Source organism: Dromaius novaehollandiae, chromosome 4 (genome assembly GCF_036370855.1).
Source record: "Dromaius novaehollandiae isolate bDroNov1 chromosome 4, bDroNov1.hap1, whole genome shotgun sequence".
Classification (NCBI taxonomy): domain Eukaryota; kingdom Metazoa; phylum Chordata; class Aves; order Casuariiformes; family Dromaiidae; genus Dromaius; species Dromaius novaehollandiae.
In genome coordinates, this window is record NC_088101.1 from 71,891,120 (window position 1) to 71,914,171 (window position 23,052).

Consider the following 23,052-nt stretch of genomic DNA (forward strand, 5'->3'; position numbering starts at 1 on the left):
AATGAAATATTTGACAATTGCTCATAAGATTGCTTAATTTTTAATATCCTCCCATGTAACACTTCATCATAAATCAGTAGATAACCACATGGCACAGATACCACCTGAACAAACCAGCTTGCAGAACAGGGTGCTAGCATCAAAAGGACATCTGCTGTTATAGCCAAGCAAAATATGTTTTATTAAGTGCCAGTCTGGAATTATTAACTTTCATTCACTGTACATTTTCTAATTCTGCAATTGTAGGTCTTATTGTTGCAGTTTAATACAGAAAGTTAGCTGTTCTAAGTTTCATAACATCAAGCACATCCATATGCAATGCAATTTCCAACCAGGAATTAGCAATATGGGCTGTGCAGGCTAAACACAAATTTTATTTTGAAAGTAAGTACCTACTTTCGCTTTCCAAGACACTCCATTCTAAGAACTATCCAGCATCAAAATACCTGATTCCTCAAAGGTGTCCACTGTACGATACTTACTTTTCGTGGTTTATAAAGCAAAAGCTGAATTCCCTTAAAGTTTTACACATATACTCAGAGAACACAAGGGAGATCAGACTTTTTCTTTTGCATTTTATATCGATTTGCACAAGTGTAAATGACTGTGCAGAAGGGTAAGGCAATTAAAAAGAAAGGGCTTCACAGAACCACACACCTGAAATACCTATTCTGCCTGTATCTTTTTATAATTGGACCTTTACTGGTAATGTTTAGACCCATCACTTGCCATTGATTATAAGTCAGTGACAAAAATGTCCTTGCTTTGTACACAGCAGTTTCCACTTTTTTAAATCTAGCGAGGCTGTGGAATTATAGCTCTCATTTTTTCCAATGTAAAAAACATTTGTGTGCAAAATCCCTGATTTATTATTGACTTAGATGGATTACCAAGCTCTGCTTCCTTCTTTAGCCTTGAACAAAGGCTAAAGTTCATGCCTTCACTGAGCAGCAGATGTTCGTGAAGTTTGACCTACTGGGAGAGGAACGTGAACATGAACTCTAACTTCAGCATATTTTGGAGTTAGAAGCATATTTGACAAAGCCAGTTCCAAAAAGCCCACAAAAACAAAATGCTATTTCACATAAATATAATAGAAAAATATATAATTCATCACATATATACACAATATAGAAAAATACGTATTTCTGGCCTTATTTTTCTAATTCCTGTTTCAGCATAATAGATTTTTAGCAGCTGTTTAGGGTGTACAATATTAGTTTGCTTGAAAACAGAAAAGAATAGTACATCTCTATGAGTATTTCAGATAAGCTAGATATAATGAAAGGCTGTTGCAAGATTAGCTCTACTATTCAACTTTGAAAAATGGCAACAGTCCCATCACTGCTGAAGACCAGAGGCAAGTAATTCAATAACAGAATATAATAGTATAATTTTATACCAACGTTTCAGAGCTAAGCTAAGCTAGAGATAATTAGAAACTGTTATAAGATTAGCACTTACCATTTAACATCAGAAGATTGTCAGTCCCTGGATGTGGGTAACTCAAGCGACCTTAAAAGAAAACAAAAAAAACAGAGAACAAAACAAAACAAATGCAGAGGTTTTAGCTATTATGCTAGAATAATAATAAAACAAATATGAAATGAAAAGAATCACAGCTTAGAATTCAAATATATACTATATTTCCAGTTTGCCTAAGGGAAATAAAGAGCTAATATTTAACTCCAAGCACATTAACCAACAATACCCTTGACCCAAGTTAAAGCTGACAGGAACAGACTTCTTAACCTTAATTCTCTGGTCATAAGATCTGCAATGTGCTTTGGGATCAGCTCCAATAGGATAAAGCCACTTTTTGTTTTATGACACCCAGAAATAGTGCTGACTGCTTTAGTCTTCTCTTTCATAGCGATTGTGAATAACTGTACTACGCACATTGCTTAACAGAGGGTAACTTCTACAGTTTGGTATTTCTCTATTGAATTAATGTAACAAGAATCATGTTAATAGGAATTAATATACAGGCATTTAAAAATTTCTAATGAAATTATGATTCTATCTTGGTGAATCACATGACCACTGTATATAATAATATTTTTCAGTAAGTCTGCCAAAACTGGATTATTAGTTTATCTACAGACTTAAAAAAAAAAATGTGGTAGATTACACTTTCTCAAAGACAAACACCTAATGAATAAAAAATTCATGAAACCTCATATCCTGACATTAGTTTCAAGAACTGCATTTACTAAATTGGTGGCACGTAATACTTTTAATAGTTAAATGATCGGTTTAAAACACATAGCTGAAGTAGCTTCACTATAAATTCCTTTTTAGTAAAGGAGACATTTTCTGTTTACAGGCAGCTGAAACCATACCAGTGCTGCACACTGACCTAGACAGAAATTTACAATAGCTGCTGTGTTTGGAAGAAGTGTGCCGTAATGTGTAAAACCCCTACATTTCCATATATCTTGCCACTAAAACATACTTGCTTGTTTATAATCCTTATACATATTTGAAAAAAATACTGTAACTTAAACATTTAAATCTTTTAGAGGAAACTAGATGTTTGTTGAGACATAATGAAGAATCCAGTTGAGAAGCTATGGGTCTTTAGAACTCGCACAGATTTAAATAGGAATTCGTATGCAGATGGCTTGCAGATGCAAGTAACTTACTTAAATATTAGAAAGACATTGCAGATAGTTATACTCTAAAAAAGGCCAACCCTTTCTAAAAACAAACACAGGAAAAAAAGAAAAAGAAAACCAAAGCAGCAATCCATATATTAAGGTTGTCTTAACATTTCCCATTCTATACATTTTTCTTTTTTTCCTAAGTTTTGGAGAACTTGTGTAGTTAACATCAGGACTGGAAATTTCCTAGAAGAATAGTATTGTGGCTAAATGGCACCTTTGGAGTTAAAGAAAAAATCTTTTTTCTGAAAATCTGTAATAGAGTTTAGTTCTGCTCTTTTCCTTTAAGTGAAATGAATGCAAATTCTCCACCAAGAAACTACAGAAAAAATAGCTAATATGATGAACCCCTGCACTCAAAACCTTGAAATAGCCGGATTAAGATCATTTAGGAAATTTTATTCTGGCATTATGGCATTACGACAAAAACAGGCATTATGACACTGGCATCATGACAAAAAGATTCTTCTAAAACCACATACTATTTCTCTTCCCACAGACTCCGTTGTTGTAAGAATGGATGGTATTAGAATGTATGAAGATTGGGCAGGAACTCTGCCTATTTGCTTTAGAATTTTGCAGAGTGGAGGAAGTAGTGAAGGAAAAGGACAGCCTTCTGAAAACAGGCAGGGGAATGCCACCCCAAAGGACTCTGTCACATTCCCTAAATTCATCAGTAATTTTAATCAGGCTTAGGCAAAACATTCAATAAAAATGCTTGCAGGTGCCTCTATCTTTGTGTCCCTTATCTTCAGGATGTCCAGTTTTAACAAACAGTCCAATTTTTCTGTCATGCTGAGCATGTATGGCTACACCTAACGCCTCTGGAAACTGTAAGTATTCTGCCCATCTAGCAGTGCACACTGGCAGAGTAAGAAAAGAAAGAGGTACAAGTCACCCTTGAACTCCAATCTTGGAGTTGCCACTGATTCACTTAACATGACCTTTAGCGAGTCACTTTGCTTTTCTTCTTTCTCAGTTCTTTAGGTCTATAAAAGGAATTCTCATTTGCCTAACAACAAGGATCTTACAAGATTATTTACTGTCACCATCATGTTTATATAGAGTGCTACAGAAATACTTGTAACAATATGAGTTGTTTCTTGCAAAACAGAACACTGTATCTAGAATAAATAATTATAGCAACTGTGAGAAATGATTATCTGATCTTGAGGCTCCCTAAGTTGGTGATGACAGTCTCCTTCCCTGTCTGTGTACTTTTTTCTCTTTTGTCATTTAGCAAGAGACAAAAGATACATATTCTAATTGCTACAGGAAAAAAAGGTAAGACTCAAAGCCTATCAGGAAACAACTCCACCAATGTCAACACCTAGAGAGGAAAACTGTTTTAGAAGCTAGTATATTCTGGGTTTGCAACTCTATTTTTGCATTGCTCTGACTTTTTTCCCTCTCACTTCATGCATAAGCTGCACCTGAAACATGAAATGTCAAATTGAATAAAGTTGAAATAAAGCACTTCTCAAAGCAGTGGGGAGAGTGCGAAGGAGCACTCTTCTTGAATGAGGCCACTTCTCCTGAACCTAACCTATTAATCACACAAAGACACCTAATCTTGCTGTGTTACGAAGACGGATTTGCTAGTGCAGATATTGTGTTCCAAGGGGTAGAAAAGCAAAGTGAGTAACACAGTATTCAATACAAGTACAGCTGTATTGATGCTTCTTTCTAGTCTTACTCAAATGGTTATTTCAATGAACAAATCATACTCAATTTATATCATTACATTCTGGTGACCTTAAAACTTGCATTGACTAACTTGTCTTGTACTAGGTCTTTATAGTCTTAAAAACATTTTAACATAGGTGGGGTTTTGCTTACTTTTTTCAAAATATAATTACTGCTATTTGATAATGTTAACTTAGATTCTTATCCCTCAGATTAATCTGTTGAGGCGCAATGCTGTGTTTCTAGGAACCCCAGCTGATTTCAATGATATGTGTAAATTCAGAACACTTCAAGCAAGGAACTAGGTGCAAGATCAGTCTTATACAGAGGTCACATCATGCTGTATTTTTCAGATTATTCTCATAAAATGGGTCCATCATCTTACAGCAATTTACTTAGCTTATATTTGTTTCTATTCAGCTATTTTCATTGCATGATGTTCAGTGCCTTTAAAAATGCATTTTAAGAACTGCCAGCCCCACAAATCTCATCTTACTTCACTGTCAATCGTTTAGAACAGTACAAACAATTCAATGTTCAATACTTATTCTAGTGATTCCAGGAGTCTCAGACTGTCTAAAAAATAATTTTAATAACATATAATGATGCTCTACTAGTTTTAAAACTACCTACAAGTAAGCTACAAAATATCCAATATTGAAATAATGGATGTATTCAATTCCTGAGAAATAAAAAGTAATCACTCCATTGACTGTCTATAGAATTTAGCTTTACAGCATCCAAAATTAGTACCATACTGTTATTTGGAACAAATACAGTGCCTAATATCACCATACTTTATCAGAAAGTATAGTATTACGGAATTTTTTTCTGTGCAATCCTCAGTCTAGCAATTTCAGCACATTACCACTATTGAGTAATTCTCATGTATCATGGCTACTAAATTCAAAACAATATTGCTAATGAGAAGCAGATATGTTTGATGTTTTCTTATGCAATTAGGAATTCTATTAAATTTAGTCCCCTCTTCCATGTCTAAATCTGATTAACATTAACAGAAACTGTTACGTACTTCTCACAATATATTCCTATGTACAGACAAAACAATAAAATAAAAAAAGCTTGCACATAAATTTCTGTGGGCCAATTTATCTATTAAATCCAGTTAAGAGTCCTGCTAATTCAAAACAAGAGGGATGAGTAAGTTTTAGTTACATTTCTGCAATCTCATGTCGCTAACATTGGCCCTACATACTTACATTTTTGTAAGCTTCTTTCGAGTAGCCAGATTTAACTATGCTTATTCACCTTTCATTTTCAGGTAAATTCATATCTACAATTTGGAAACACATGGTTTCTACTCCTATTGAACTAAACTGTTGTAGGATTCCCAATATTCAAACATTTGGGATTGATTTAAGTATCCATGACTGCTTTAAACGTTGCTGACTCACAGTTTCACAAGACCGACATTCCATTGTTTGCCCCTGCATCTTTTTTAATGTCTCAAACATTTTTTCTCTTAAAATTTCTATAAAAGAAACTTACAGAAAACAATCTCTACATATAATTTCACAACCTTTAATACAACAAAAAATTAAGGTTCTTCTCCACATTTTTTGTTCAGGCTCAGAAACTCTCTTTAGAGCACAGTCTGAATTACTCTAGGAAGCAATCGTATAGCTTTTAATCTTAGCACCTTGCAACACAGAAAATACAAAACAAATTTCTTCTGAGGCACAAATTACCACAACTAAAAAATGAAATATTTTCTACTGTGTTGCTGAGTCACCACTGCCTTTTCTGAGCATGCTCCAGAAGGTTGCTTTTAAAAGCAAGATGTAGAACACCTGAAAAGCTTAATGAAAGCAATTTAAAGAGAAAATAAAAACAAGAAACAGCAAGGCAAAGGCTTGTTATTTTTCCCCACAGGTAAGCCAAATTTTACACTGTTCTGCTTTTATTATTTTTCAATACAAGATATACAAAAAAGACACTTCTTGTTTTCAGAAAAATCTATCTATTTTCCTCACATCACAGAAAAGCATAAGAAAAATACAATTCTGTTTTCTTATAAACAAAATCTTAATATTATTTCTTGTTGTTCCTACTAATGTGTTTATGACTAATTCAAGTTCAGTACTGTTTTACATCTAGTTTGCACAGCTATAAAAGAGTTGATTAGGAAATAGAAAGCAACTGAAAATTGAACACAGTATTAACACTCTTGCCTGACAAGAAACACGTTTAAAACAGTTTTAGATAATAAATCCCATTAAGTCATCTGCTTCTCAATTCTAACACATATTCCATGAAGAATATAACCATTGCTTTTATACTTTTTCTGGAATCTATTTTAGTCCATATGTATTGGCTTGTTTGTTTCTGAAATACCTAGAATTGAGTTTTCTACATGTTGATTTCAGGAGACACTGGTATTCAGGGGAAGAGAAGGAAAAAAACAAGTGCACAAAAGTGTTATGTCTAGAAAAGGAGTTTTACTGCCAGTATCTAGGTATTTGAGGTTCACTTTCACCCAATATTGCAACACTTGTCTCAAAGTTTTAAGGGTTAATAAAAGGATGTTTAAGAACAGCAGGGTGAAAATGAACTAATTTATGCACTAAATTCAGTTTATATTCTCTTGATTGTAAAGGGTTATTTAATCTTATCACAAAACTTATTTTGAGGAAAAGGCATGGAAAAGATTCATTTTAATACGATTGTTATGTCTACCACAACAACCAGCAAATTCAAGCATCCAGCTCCCCCAAAACACTCTTAAAATTTTATTTTGATTGAAAGATAAAAATAACTTTTTTTTCTTTGGATTGTGTCTGTAATGCTGACTAAACTTAGTTTAAGTAAAGCCAAAACTATGCATCTATAAACAACCTTTTGGCAGCCATAAACTCAGCTTACAGTGAATCATACTTGACATAGGTTTTTCAAGTTCATGAAAGCAAAAGTGGTCAAGTTTGACTTCCTTCTAAAATGGATTTTCCAGTCTAAAACCTAAAGCTGTGAGCTAGTACCTACGGTGTCTGTTCTGCATTGTGCAGGACCTGAGACAAGATGCTTAGTCATACTCCAGATATTATAAGCAGCTAAAATCTGAAACACGTGCTTAACATTCCAGGGACTTTCATTTTACTGCTGTGGTCAGATATAAAAGATGCATTGTTTTAATGTGCTTAGATCTACTTAGAAACTTGTCCTAAGAATATTTTTGTAACTAAAGAATATTTTTAGTTACAACAAAGTATGTTATCTAGTAATAAAAATAATAAATAACAATCGATAAAATTGTTAAGCCTGCACTTTCTGAAAGCAAATATGATGGTTTTCTAAGTAAATGTCAGATTTACTGTGGTGAAAAGAAAAGGCCATGGGGACTGAAATAAAACTTGTGTTAGACAATTTGTGGAGAAGAGAGTTAAAGTCACTAGGAAATCACAGAAATGACAGAAATGTCAGCTAATTGTGACTGAATGGAAAAGAGATAGGGAGGAACTAAAAAGCTATTCTAGGCCGTGTTCTCCCCTTCCCATTTTCAGCCAGTAGAATCACTAAGGAACACTTCTCTCATCTCACTGTTAATAATGTAGCTGTTTCAGTTGAAATCGTATCTTCCAAAGTGAAATGATATCTTACCAACCTATTTAAATAATGCTACTCAATTATTCTATTTAAATTCAGATGGTGTGTGCTTTGTTCTCTGGCAGCCAACCAACCAAAAAAAAAAAAAAAAAAAAGGACAGATTTCCTTTGAATTCATCACTATCTATGGCTTCCATCTGTTTTAGTTCATCAAACATAAAACTTACGGAATTTCCATTCCAAGTGTATGATGGTGAAACTGTTTAAAAAAAAATTGTCTGAACTGTAGACTGAAACATACTCATAACTACAGAACCTTCAATAAGGTTTTCAGAAGTTCATATATGTGGAAACGACTAACTTTAAAATCTTAAAGCTTGGTCTTGCCTTATTCTCACTAAAAACTATTATTGGGAAAAATATTTTTTTCATCTATCATAATGAATGATGATATGAATAAAAATAAAACTGGGTCTTTTCTGTGTTCTCTGTGCTTCTGAAAACTTTTATGCATTATAAAAGCAAAATGAAAACAGTGAGATGGCCAGGGGAACAAAGCAAAAACTTCCTGAAAGTATTTGTCATGTTAGTCTGCACAGGAAAACTGGAAGAACTGATTGGTTTTCGTGAATGAGAGGTGCTAATGATTGCATATCATGATAAAAGATACGAATTCTCTGATTTCATGCCTAACAGCAGCTGTATGTTTTAATTTCCTTGCTGATGGTAGATTTTGGTTCAGATAACTGAAAAAAGTTATGAATCGACACCTGAATGTATTAAACTGAAGCAGCAGGTCTTTCAAACAGGGATGATCTAACTAGTTACCTTTTCTCTGATGACATACCATGCTTTTAGTCCACAGCAGTTACCACTGGGTTAACTGTTCACAGGTTTCAACCTCTTTGTTTGACTTAGTGATGCTTTGTGGACATGCAGAAAGGGCAGAAACTGAACTTATTAGTGGACTTAAATGATTAAAATTGTTAAAACTGGAATTCATTATCTATAGGCATTATGAAACTAGAGATTATATTTAAAAACATCTGAGAAAACATTAATTTCAGCTCTAAAGAAGTGGAATATTAACCGGCTAACTAAATTTGTTACCTAGTGATGTTTTGTAGACATTTTCAGCATTTAAAAAAGCTTTTGGCTTTATGTTGTAAATCTTACAATACCATTATGTGCTATCTGAATACATGAGGTCTTCCAATTCATTAAATATCTTGAGAGCACCGTAAGCAGACCCTAGCAAAGAGTCCCTTGGTAGCAGAACAAAGCCCTTATATACTAAGTGTAATATATATTACATCTAGGGACCTCTAGAGAGGGAAGTAAATAAGTATGTGAAAGTAAGTACTAATTTATTTGAATTATTTCAATGTTGAGATATACTTACTGCATAGCAAGAATAGCATAGCAAGCCTGCAGTCTTGGATAATTTTAAAGTTAGACTATGTTAGTCTAACTGTATTATCACAAATCAAATAGCATTTGATCAGGCCGAATAAAATGGCTTGGGCTCCCTGCCCCCACGTTCGGTGGCAAAATCCATCAGAGAGTAAGTATGGAAAAACATAAGAGTGAGTTATTGCACAGTGAATACAAGGGTTAAAATTGAAGTCCACAAATACTAGCTGTATGCTTACTGCTGTGGCCAAATTGTTTCAACAAAGCACAAAAAAGTAAAAGGAAACAGTATTCTAAAGCCAAACGTACATCTGGATTATCATTAAGGACAATTACAAAATTATATCCTCCAGGGTCTTTGAAAAATATTTAAAGGACAAAGATTGAATTTGTCAGTGATCTTAACCTTCTTTTCAGCTTCCACTGCAAAGAAGGAAAAATTAATAGGCTAATTAACACTGGTAGTGGTTTGGTTCCCCTCTCAACCCCTTTTGGCTAACTCCAACATATCAGTGTGTCTGCACAAACTGGGGTAGAACTTCCTGCAGCAGACCAATTGATTTCAGATAAACCTAAGTCTGTGAATTTCAGGGGGCGGGGGCTGGAGAAACCTATGAAGACACTAAGCTTTAAACAACTATAAACAAATGTTTTCAATAAAATACAGATTGAGAATGACCTTTCATACGGGTTGAGAAAATAATTCATTTGCTATTTTAATATGAACTTAGGATCTAAATTAGCAAGCAGTGTTAATGCAAATATGTAGAATGGGTGATCCTTTTTTCTTTATTTAGCATAATAACATACCTTTAAGTGGATCATGCTCTGCTCTCATAATGTCAATAAGGGAGTTTTCCAAAGAGTGCATATTCAGACTGTCATACATTCTATTTCGATCCTAAAAGAGAACAAAATCCTTAGTATTGGAATACAGAATCTGTACTTTGTAACAGGAAACTTGATAGGAAGACAAAGGTGCCTTCTAAAGGCTTTACGGTCAGATACTATGGAGAAGGACAGTGATGTAAAAGCTTAAGATATCTGAATTTATTAACAGTAAATTTAATAGCATCCAAATAGAAAACTAGAGATGCACTGTGAATAATCCTGTATATGCACTTTGATAGCCTGTATTTGCCTGTTTTCCTCAGAATTGCCTAAATCAATTCTAGTGATCCACAGCAGAGCTAAACATTAGGTTTTTTAATGAGGGAGACTAAAGCCTGCAGGAGCTCAATTTCAGTTCTTGAAGTTACATAGTGAGTAAGGTAGGGAACAGCAGAAAGAAGCATGATCACCCCATGTGGGACAATCCATTTTCTTAGTGCTTGGGCAAGTAGCTTGCCTAGGCTCTTAGACTCCCCTGTTGAGATTGTGCTCTCCGTTTTCTGGGTGACCAATCCGAGACCCTTTGCTCATGAAGGCTTCGCTTACAAGTGGGCACCACTAAATGGTTAAAATTTGGAAAATTAAACCTAACTATGGGGGGAGAGAGAGAGAGAAAGCTTACTAATAGATTATCAGCCTGCCTATGACAAATTTTTGCAAGTATGAATAAAATATAAATATTTTAACTGACTTTATTCTCAAGTAAAGCATTTTCTTCTTCATTTTCTAATGTGCCCAAGTTGAGAGGATAGGAGAAAAGACTATCTGTAACTTCTTTGGTCTTTCTGGAATACTTTCAGAGACCAAAAAGAGTCTGCCTCACACCCCTTTATCTTCCATAGTTGCAATGCTTTCTGGCTGGACTATATCACACTTAAAGGAATCTTGTTAATTATGCACAAAGTATCAGACTCTCAGTCCCCATGACTTTCCATGATAGCTCAGCAGGACACAGATTAATTTCAAACTGTGTCCCTCAGCAAGCAGGTATTCTTCAAGCTTTGGAAGGGAAAAGCAAACTCTGAAATAGGTGTTTTCTATGAGTCAGAAACCGTGACTTATGAACAGATCTACAAAACAAACCATGATGAAACAAAGACTTTATTTTAATCTCATTTGGAAAGTTCAGTCAACTTGATACAACATCAGGATTAAGATGGAAAAGTCCTCTTTTCAGCTATCTCCACCCCACATAGCTAAAAAGAGTAGCAGCTTCCTATGGAATAAACAATCTATTATGTTTGTTAGATTTTTTTTTTAAAACAAGCCTTTAAATAATGTGAATAATAAACTTAAAAAAATCCTAAAAGCATGTTTCCCTTGTCTCCTGCCATGTCCCAGACCAAGTACTTAGAAGCTATGTTAGCTGATCTTCAACCTGTTTTTAGTGCCAACAAGAAGACTCCAATACTAGTGTAGTTCACAGCAACCTATTTTGGGACTACTTTCTTCTCATTCAGTTCTGTAACTGTCCTGAGGAGCAGCAGAATGAAACTGATCAGCTTCCATGCCCTTGTACCTTTGTTTCTCAACAACACCTTTGAGAAGAACTTGCTTGCCATATCCAATTTGCTTTCTATAAAAGGTGTGAGCTGTGGTAAAGCTGGATCTGTATTGTGAAAGACATTCCTCTCCCTTAGCATTCAGAATTTATCTCCTAATTTTTAATGAAGTCTTAAATTCTGCTGAAGTCAGTACCTGGTGGGCAGTAATCGTTCTCTACAAAAAACAACGCTGAGTAAACTGAAGATGTGATACTTTGCTACCTCTTCAGCTGATACGGAAAAGAGCTAGTATTGGTAAAAACTGGGCAAGCTAGAATTAACTGTGTATGTGACACCTGATCTTTGTTATACAGACTCATTTAGTTAGCGTTTCTTATTTATATTTTTAGCATTGCTACAGACATACATACTGAGATAACAAATGAACCTCTGGTATAGAACAGGGTCATTAGTGTAGTCAACTTTGCTCTGCAGAATAGAAGAGGCTTGTTAGAAAGGGCTACATAGCAGAAAATCCCTAATTCTGGCTCACTTGATCACAGATCTTCTGGGGAAACGCAAAAGCAAACCATGTAACATATGCTTGTGATTCCTCTGTAAGCTGCTCCACTGACTAACATAGTGCAATACTCGTAACTTCACCCTTACATCATTCCATTTTGCAAGCTTTGTGTTCCTGACCAGAAAGATCTTGTGCTGCTGGAAGGAGAAGAAATGATTTTCCTATCCTCTTCTTCACACTTTGCAGTTCATTTCTAAAAGTGTTGCTTGTTTGAACTGTATTACTTCGTTTCTGGCAGTGAAAAGACGTAACAGCCATGCACTGTACAATACAAAAATGCTGTGAATACACTAAAGCAAAGCAGGATTTAAATAAATAAGGGAATTGTATTCTGCTATCCAACCACCCAAATTTGCACTCTCCACTCATGAGCTTGAGTAACATCTAGGTAATCAGTGCTTCAAACTTTTAAAATATATTCCAGTTCATACTGAACTATCGAAAACAAAAAACTACATAATGCAAAGTTATGTGAAATTTAACAAAATTCTCAAAAGGAGCAAGTGGTTCTTTGCGTAGAAGGTTCACTTTTAAACCTTTCTGCAAGCAGGCCTTGTAATGCATTGTAACGCATTGCTCTGCGCTCCCCAAATATGTACACAGTATCTTTAAAGGGCACAGGTATGCAAATATAAACCTTGCCCTTCAAAGCAGACCTTGAAAATACTTCAGTAATGCAGGCCACATGAACAAAGATTTTCTAGAAAAAGTTCTTTGAAGGAAAAAAACCCATAATGCTTTAAAAGGGGACAGTTCTATTGCAGCATGCTCCACTCAAATAACTTACACTGTAATTTTTTTTTGCTCATCTTCGGGACAAGCATGAGAAGTATTACCACTGAACGTGATGGTTTTAGATGATTTTCCATACACATGGAAATGATGCTATTTCCAAGTTTGTTTTGGATGTCCAAAAACTGCTGAAGCTTGTCAAACTTTCTGAAATAATGAGACTAAAGATAACCGGTACTGCAAAGAGACTGATACATCACGTATAGTAACTCTTGTATCATCTGACTCCAAAAAGCCCCTTTTGTCAAGGGTGAATTCTTGTAAAATGTTTTGCATTTCCCTCAGCTCTGTGGCTCATCAATCCTCTGTTACAAATCACAAAAACCATGGCTGTCTTGGAAGGTCGATTTCTCAGTGGAATGTTACAACATAATGTTAAAGTTTCTCCCAGAGCTGATAAAGTCAACTTTGCCCAAGCACTACATCTTCTACTAATTTTTCATTTCTTTTTAGCTGTAGAAATGTTTGAATCCTGCTTGGCCTACCTTTCCAGTGCCAGAAGCACATCTGTATTAATATATTTCTGAAAGTGAAAGGAAATTTTTCTTTCTTTCTACAGATTCAGGCGTATATGACTGTTTTAAATTGTCAGCACAACTTAAAGTTAAGACTATGTAAGAAAGCTTACAGAAAAGTGGTAGTTATGCCTGTATTTTTACAAATAAACAATATAGGGGAAGCATCAAGTATCCCAGCTATAGGATACAGTTAGTGCTAGAAGGCCTTTTTGGCTACCTCATACAAATTACACTTAGCATAATTCAGAAGACTTACTCCCCCACACATCTAAATAATGTGGATTGAATGGGAGGAGGGACAACTTTCTCTGAAGAGCCAATCTCAGCAATAGATTGTTGGATAAATCATTGTTCTTGGCTTAATGTATTTAGGATTTCTAAATGTATCCACAGAATTTATGCAAAGACTATCCTGTTTGTCCATTTGTGGAATCTCAATGCAGTCACTCCTCTTACAGCTTTTGTATTGTCACTTGCTTAAAGCTAATATATGGTTGGAAACTATTAAATAATAAATAGAATTTTGCTAATCTTTAACCACAAACCTTCAAAAACAGATTTTCATAGTTAAGCAGCTAAACACCTTTTAAATTCACGCACATGCTTTAGAAGTACTTGAGGTAAATCAGAATTTTAACATCTGTATTAAATTCAGTAAATGCAAGTATCTTTAAGACATGTTCCTTTACATGTCCCTTCATATTCTGAAGAAATATACCATCATTTGATTCAAACATAAACCAGTTTAGTAGTAGCAGTGGTGGTGGAAATGACTTATGGGCAAGTCATAATGCCTCTAGTGAGTTCAGAGTATGGTTTTTGCTGCCTACAAGAAAGACTTTATAGCTGTGAACTTGCTGAATTGACAAAATCTTCTAAAAGCACAATTAAAGAAATTTTTTCATTACTTCCCAAGCTGAAGTGTTAACAAATTGTTTTCTTCCCTCTTAAAAATGACCTGAATAGAAGTGTGTTCTAAGACTAGAATGCAATAGCTGACTTAACAATAAAGCAAAGTTTTCACAGCTTACAAAAAGTACCCGAATGTAGTATTCACTAATAGTGTTAACAATAATAACCTAACAATAGGTACATTATATATTCTAAAACATCATCCTTGCTAGCATCTAAGCCTTAAGTCATTCTCATTTTAGTGAATGATGCATATTTTAATTATAAACACCTTGTTAAAACTGTAGCTACTGTCAATGAGAAACTTAATACTTATGACTTATTAGAATTAAGGGCTATAAAAAAGCAAGGAGTAAGCCTTAAAGAGACACACAAAATTGCTTAGTTACTTCACATGGTGTCAGTAGCGCTAACTATAAAGGGTAGTATCTGGTAAATAACTGAGGACAGTCATCCTGACAGCAAAAATGTTTTGAAGTTAAGATGACACAACCAGCTATGTAAGCTAGATAAATTCAGTCTAAAATGGACTTAGAACAGGTGCTGTGCCAAAAGCATGTCTACTTCCCAGCTATATATGTGTAAAAGAAAAAAGAAAAAAACCCTTTCCAATAGCATTTACTGCATCTATACTGGGGTACTTCGGCTCAAGAATATGCATTCATAAACTGAAAGCGAGCCAGAGACATTATGGAGATGATTAAAGGCTTGGCAGGACTGACTTATGAGGCAAGTCTAGAAGGCCTATGTATGAATAGGTTGGACAAAATAACTAAAAGAACGATAAATTACACATTTGAAGGGGAAGTTGTTATTCAAGATCTTTTTTTAACTCTTCATTCTCCACCCAAAAATTGAGAAGTATCTATACTGTCTTGAGTATTTAAATGCAGGTTCATCAGGCCATAGAGTAAATGTGCTTTTAGCTAAATCTTAAGTGAGAATGTATTCATTTTAACTTTAGAGAACAACTGCACTTTTGGCAGCATGTGGTGAGATGATGCTACTTAGTGTATATAGTATTACTCTACTAGCCTGGCTGCTAAATATTTTACTGAATTTTCTTCACTCTGATTCTGGCTTGTGTTAATAGATTAAGTAGCATATCCAAAGGAAATTTTAAGGTTAGCTGAGAATTCTTAGTTCAGAAAGAGTTATAAAAACATTTGTGTTGTAAGCCCCACAAACTTTCGGCCAATTCATTGCTTTAATCATATTTTATCAGTCCTACATAATTAATCCACTGCCTTAGACAACTTGAAGACACTGTTCTGTTGCAGGTATTGTACTAGTAAAATGAACTGGCAAAGCCTAGCTTATAACTCAGTGTCTGGGCAACTAAATAAATCTCAAGCCTGAGAACACTCTGCAGCTAGATACTCCCGATGTCTTCAGCTTTAACATGAGCTGCCAAGCACTCAGCACTTCTTGAAAAAAACAGGCCACCTATTTAGGTGTCTAAATATGGCATTAAGAACCTAACTTTAGCAACTTACTCTCCTTCCAGTATTGGCTGGTATGTTTATCAGCTAGATTAGTCATTTAAAATATTTTAAGACACGTTTATTAAACTGCATTAAAACCGGTATCTTGAGAATCCAAAATTCCCTGAATGGAAGTGACTGTGACAACGTGACAGCAGTTTAGATTAAATACTTTAAAACAAACACATATTGTGAAGCAGAATTTTAAAACTCATGTTTCACTTTGGAAGTGTCTTGTTTTATTTGGAAACTTTAGTGTATTTCAAAAATAAATAGAAAAAATTGCATTTATAAGAGATTGTACCTTCCTATACAAATCACCAGCTGGAGGGCTATGTTCCAATACAGAATAATAAAGCTCAGCTTTTAGGACTGCAGACGTTGTGCGTACTGTTTGTTTGAACAAACAGGAAGGACAAATCAAGGTGAAAAACACCCGGACATGCAATGCATTTCCTGAACTCAAAAGAAACACAGAAACTAAATTCATATTCATTTTAGTAGAATGCAGTGTGTTTCCACTAGCACAAAAATACAGTTAAACAGTGAACGGTATTATAAAGTGTTACAGTAGCTTTTAATATACTAGTTTGCAAGATATTAAGAAACATTAAACTTGCAATCAAAATTCAAATAGGTTTAGCAGGCCCTGCAATTTAACAATATATTAGAAATGGTTAATTATTTTCCTCATTCAAAGAATGTTAATGAAAAACCATGAATATATAAAACACTGACTCCACACTTTGTTTTGGTCATGGAAATGCCTGAAGCATGTTTTTTTGGGATGAATGGAGAGATCTGTATCTGGGATTAGAAATATGTTTTTATCTTTTCATTTTTTTTTCTTTTTTACTTTAGATCAGGGCATAAAAGAGAATAACAGGCAGATTGTCTAACTTCTTGATGTGTAATTTAAGTGCCTAAACTGGAATCTTAGGGGCTGTGTACAGTCAGTGGTGACAGGTGCATTCTTCTAAAGAATTAGATTATCTAAATAAGGAGCCTAGATTCTCTCTAAGGAGAAGGAAATAGGCTCCTGTATTAAATTTTTAAGTTAGATAGTGTGAATACCTGCCATGATTTTTAACTATTCCTTAACGGTTCCAGTACAAGGCAATAATACTTCCTTAAATGAAGTACCTATAATGGTACAAGCAGTGTGCCAGAGCTACACTGTAGATAAAATCTTGTCTGTGAAAGAGCTTTAATCAATATAGTTTGTCATCTTAAAGACATAAGGGGGGGGAACTCTTACAGATATTTACACAAGTAAACTTGACTATTGGCTTGCCTTTGCTCCCATCTAAGTCAGTACTGCCATGATGTGTGTTTAGCTTTTTTATTAAAAAAAAAAAAAAAAAAAAAAAAAAAAACTTCAGCTCTGGAAGATTCCTCTGAAAGATGTCCTTCATAACTGATAAAAGCTAAAGCACCTTTACTGCAACTAATATGGCCACTGTGAATGCAACTTCACAAGGGGTGTGTTTCAGTTAACTGGGAGGAACAGAAAATCTGTTTTCATCTCTTCAAGTAATCCACATAATGACTTATTGTGTTATCAGCGATGGCATTTATTGTCACTGGTATATTAGTTTAATAAGCAACATTACTTTCATTAGAATTAATATCTGTTCTATACTGGGGACCAGCCATCAATGCAAACACCAAGTATAAAGCAGCAAATGGATAGATAAGCTTTGAATTCGTATATGATGCCTGTGTGTCTTGTCTTGTTTGCATCAGGTACATGTTTCAGAGCACCTGGAAGGGCAGATGATTGTGCTGAATGTCATTCAGGCTTTGCAAAAGATACATGATTTTCAAATATGTTTAGCAGAGGATTAACGATCTACAGAAAACTAGTCAGTGAGGACACTGATTTTTCTACACTCTTTTCGTTTTCTAAGCTTGAGCTAGCTAAAGGTTGGAGGAGAGGTGCTTTGTCTCATCCTGTACAAAATGACTACTGCATTTAAAACAACAATTCCTGATCACGTGGAAAAGAATTCTGCAAGCCTGTGAATGATGCATTATGTGGTCAGTAAGCATGCTAAGATGTGGTCGCTCTGCGGAAGCCTGAAAGAAAAAAGTAACTTCTACATATATGTAAATGCTTTCATGTAAGACTTTTAAACTGCACAAATTTAATGACGAATATTCTTGAATATCTTCTGAAATTGCTACTATATCTTTAAGAATCCTCAATCTAAATACCTCAACCTTTTATGGAAGGAGAAAAGCACAGTATGAATTAACTAGATGGGTGTTTGACAGCACTGCGATTGCCAACACAACTCCTGATGAAAAGAAGCACGAGCTCCAAACTCTATTTCAATTTCTTCATTATGACTTCTAAAATTTAGCAGTCATTACAAGGAATTAACCATATAATGATAGTATAGGAACTGAAAAATAAAAACACAAATTCAGTGTAGCAAAATAATTTATGGAAACATCTAGTGTTTCCACAGTGGCAGTAGATAATACTGCAAGTCCTTAAATCAGAATATTTTTACTGTGTTTTGCAACTTTGGCTTTATATATGCACGGAAGATTTACGCACAGATAGATCTACAGTACAAATACAGCTAGACAAATAACTCTTTAACTCATTGCTCTGGTGCTCACAGACAAGCCCAATAAAAAAAAGGAAGCATGTCCACCATTCCTCTATGACACTACCAAAAAAAAAAAAAAACCACCAAAACATTAGTGTAATTTATCAGAGCTGAATTTCAAGGATTTTTTCTACCCTACTGTATATGACGTAATATTGAAGTAGGAATGATTTAGATTACTATATAGCTAGAGTGCAAAAGACGTGGTTTAGATCTGAAAACAAATTAATGTACACTAGATGACCACTGTAAAAGCTTCTGAAAGTTCAAATAGTCATACTGACCTGTAAAGCATATTGAATGAGTTTATATATTCAAGACTTGGGCTTAGCTGGACACGAATTCCAATGTGTACGTCACTGCAGTTTCAATGTAATATGGCATTAATATCTTTAACTCAGTTCCTTCGGCTAACATGTTTGTATGTTGCCTCAGTGTTTACTTTCAACTGTTCTTGGAGCCCTTATTGCAAAGCATTAGCTATTTGTAAGCTTTTCCTTAACAGATCAAATTGAATACGTAAAAAATGCCATTTTTTTCCCCTGTCTTTTCACCCAAGCATATATTACTCAACAATGATATTTCAGTTAGCAAGGCTACTTAACAGAAAAGGTCTTCACAGAATACGTGAATCCCTGTAACTTTTCAGGTCTGATGTATGTACTTGCAGCAGAATTCAGGTACGTCCAAAATCACCATTAGCCTCATGAATACTGCAAGTATCAGAGCTCACCTGGATAGAGTTGATATATGGCCATTTGTGCTGAATGGAACCTCACTGACGAAACAGTACGAAAAATAGTAAAAACGGTCCCAAAGAGCACTTTTTGCCACTACTGTAGCTTTCTTGCCACAGCTACACTAGGGTTAGCTTGCTAATTGATGCAAATACAGCTGTTCAGATTCTATGACAACTATGACAAATCAAACTCTACGTTACTCGGTGTGAAACCTAACCAAAGCAGCTACAATACCATATGTGGAGACAGAGAATCATTGTAATTACTTTCCCTCCATATTATCTTTTTTAATTCTGTTGGAACGTAACTCAGTGTGAGATGAAAAAAAAGCTGACATAGAAATACAGAAAATTAAAGAATGTACAGAATTCACGGAATAATCTGCTATCGATTTTAAAATACATCATTTCTAAAATAAGTTGCGTAGGATTTTTTGATTTAAAAAAAAACATAAACTGATAGAATGGCAACTGATTTTGGGATCCAAAACAAAGAGGTCTCTGCTACCAAGAAATGATATGGCTAAATAAATACAAGCCGGAGTAGGAAATATACCATTTTACCAATAGGTACCTGAGGCCAGAGTTAAGTGACTCGCCTAAAGTCACATATGAAGTCACTGGCAAAATTGAGGAGTTGAACCCAAATCTTAAGCTTTAAGCCACGATTCCTCCTGTTTAACATTTCCCAATCACAGGGCTTCCAGCCAAAAAAATAACATGCAAAAGCAGCTAGAAGGAAGGAGGAGGTAAAATCTCACTAACATGCAAATGTTGGACTAGAATACTAATAAAAGATGAAGATGACAAAGATTCAGAGCTGTCTACAAAAGTTCGTAAGAAAACCTGTGTACAAGGACACACGAACAACAAAATCCTGAGCTTAAAGGGATTTAGAAGCATACGTGTATTTTCCTAGGGAGCAGTGGAAAATACTTGCTTAGATTAAACATATTTTGCTCCTCTACCACTGTGTCAGCTGCTAAGTTTCTATCTTTTTTGACAGTCAGTATTCTTCACTAACTGCAAGAACTGTATGTTGTTGAATACATTAAAAATGCTGGGGTTAGTTGCAATTTAGGATTAAAACCAATATAGAAATACACACTTTTCAAACCAAACAATGAGACAGTACCGACTGTTTAATGCTTCTTTAAAATGGATGAAGCCAAAATATTACGCAAGATTCTGTAAGAACACACCAGTTACACACATCCTTACCTGTAAGGGAAGGAGAGTATTACTGTTGTTGTCAGTTCGGAAAACATTATCTTCAATCCACGATTTTGGTGTCAGTGATGGAGTGGAGCGAGTAAATTTAGGAGGAGCTATGACATTACCAGAAAAGGGCTTCTTCAAAGGAGAGATCTGGTTCATAGTTCCTGGAATTCCCATGTTTCCAGTTCTGCGATGGTCTCTGCCATGCATTCCTCCCCAGGATATATTTCCTGTGCTCCAGCCGCTACTCTGATTGCTCCAGGGCGACTGCTTCAGAAGAGGCTAAAAAGAAAGATTCATTTACATTATTTTCAAAATACTTGAAATTTTTTTCTACTTAAAAAATTAAAAAATACCAAGAAATCAATGCTCAGATTTCTATGAACTACACTTTGCTAATAATGTATAAATTTATTACCGAGTCAAGGAAGAAAACTGAATACGCAATATACGCAATCATTAAAAAAAAAAAAAATTCACTCCCCCACACAGCCCAAAAAAGCAATACCTCTGCTAGCAATTTAGATCTTCATCATTTTAGTAGTAAGTAGGATTTAAAAAAAAATTATGCTGTAAAATAATTCTACAGTTAAAAATTGTTGCAAAAAGGCTGAGGCCATTTAATCAAACTGATACGCTACTTTGTTATATAGACAGGTCGCTGGAAAAAATAACACAGGATTTTCAAGGAGGCTGGTCACTGGGTTTTTTTTGTAATGAGAAGGACAGAAAGGTGAACAGAAATTTAGAAAATTAAACTTCAGACACCGGATTTTTCCCCCGACAGTATTCTGAGTATCATCATCTCAGTATCACTATATAAGAGCAAAAAACCTCAAACTGACTATTGCAAAGAGAATCTGTTTGAAGAAACTGTCCTAATCTTTCCACGTTATAATGCGTTATTCTGGAGCTACTGCTCAAATATTTCCGAAGTAATGAACAGGGCTATCTGTGGAAATCTTCAGGGGTGGAATTTGTTCTTTTGTTATTGTTGGAGGATTTTTTTTTTCCTATTTATAACGAGTATGAAGTATTTCTATATCTAACAAGCTTAAATGATGTTCCTCAATCTGAAAATGTAAGCTCTCTTTAGAATGAAGATTTTACAGGATTAAGAGTTTTTATTCCTACAACACAACTTGTGCTGAAGAAGTGACCTATAGTGGTTGTCATACTACCAAGAGGTGGACCCACTGAGCCTGGCTGACAGCGACGAACAATATTTGTCTTTGGTGTTCTAAAACCTGGCTGTTCTTGGAAAGGCTTTTTCCTCAGACATACAAATGGGGTGTGGGGGGAATGTTCTAAATGCAGTTCTACTGTAAAGGCAAAATGCAACACATCTCAAAGCTCAGCTGCAAGCAACCCCTCAGCTTGTAGTTCTAATAACTTAAAAATTTAAAGCACGTCAATATGCTATAAGGTAAAACAACTCCAAAAACAGAAAGATAAAAACATAACCCCTCCCCCAAAGCAAACAAACAAAAAACCCAGTGTAGCCATTTTTGGTCAAGTAATCGGGCAAACATCCCATTCTATATAATTACAGATAATTATGTTGTAAAACTTGAATACTTTGGTTGGAATTTTGGGAGAGGCAGGCATTCTATTGTGAAACAAACCTTAGAGATAATGCCAAACGTTAACGAGCCTTTAATACTGCTAGCTATGCTGTCATGGCACTGTTTAAGTTTACCTACAACTCATAACTGAGAGAAAATTCCTGTACACCTCAGTGTTAGAGAATCGCTTCAGAATTTGTTTGAAGAGTATTAGATGTTAAGGACAACTAGCTGCTTGCTGACTATGCCATCTACAACAGTTCTCAAGCAAGTTCACTTACTAGGAGATTCCAATTTTGAAATTATCAAAATAAAGGCTTTATAAAAACGCACCTCTGGTGATTAAAAATGACAAGATTTACTGCTAGAATGAAACGAAAATTAAGATGAGGCCTACAGGATCGAGGCCTTCTGAGCAAGACGTGGCTGTAATGCACCAGTATGTATTAACATGGATCTGCTCTTCTCTAGTTCCTTGCAATCGGTATTTTGGTTCCAGGAAAGAAAATAAAACTTTCGTTTAACACGAGACTGCTATACTACTTCATTAAAATCAGCAGCGGCTCTAGGGTAACCTGAAACATGGTATTGTCTTTGGGTGCCAACGCAAGTAATCCCGACCAAAAGCCCTGAACGGACTAAACGCTGAAGGGGTCTCGCACGCGAACCCCGGCTCGCTCTGAGCTGAGCCAAACGCGCCGACAGGCTCGGGCGCTCCCGGCGCAGCCCCGGGGCCGGGCGCGGGGCTGCGGCGCGCTGTTCCGCACGACACCGCGGTCCCCGTGCGCGGCCGGCCGGGGCGGGTGGGGGGGGGTATTTTCACGACGACACTCCTTTCTGATACAAAAAGGAGCGTTTTTTCGCTTTTCTGGGAGAGGAAGCCCTGCTGCCCCATCCCGCCAAGGGGGAGACGCCTGCGGAC

General features: G+C 35.4%; 1 protein-coding gene across 2 annotated transcripts in view; it reads right to left on the reverse strand.

Moving 5' to 3' along the window:
* Positions 1–23,052, reverse strand: part of CPEB2 (cytoplasmic polyadenylation element binding protein 2) — a 56,014-nt gene that overhangs the window by 30,536 nt on the left and 2,426 nt on the right. For both annotated transcript variants that reach the window (XM_026121929.2, XM_026121928.2), the window contains exons 2-4: positions 20,569–20,847; positions 10,134–10,224; positions 1,465–1,515 (exon numbers count right to left, since the gene is read on the reverse strand). In XM_026121929.2, the coding sequence (XP_025977714.2) occupies positions 1,465–1,515; positions 10,134–10,224; positions 20,569–20,847 (421 nt within the window). The remainder of the gene's footprint in view (positions 1–1,464; positions 1,516–10,133; positions 10,225–20,568; positions 20,848–23,052) is intronic.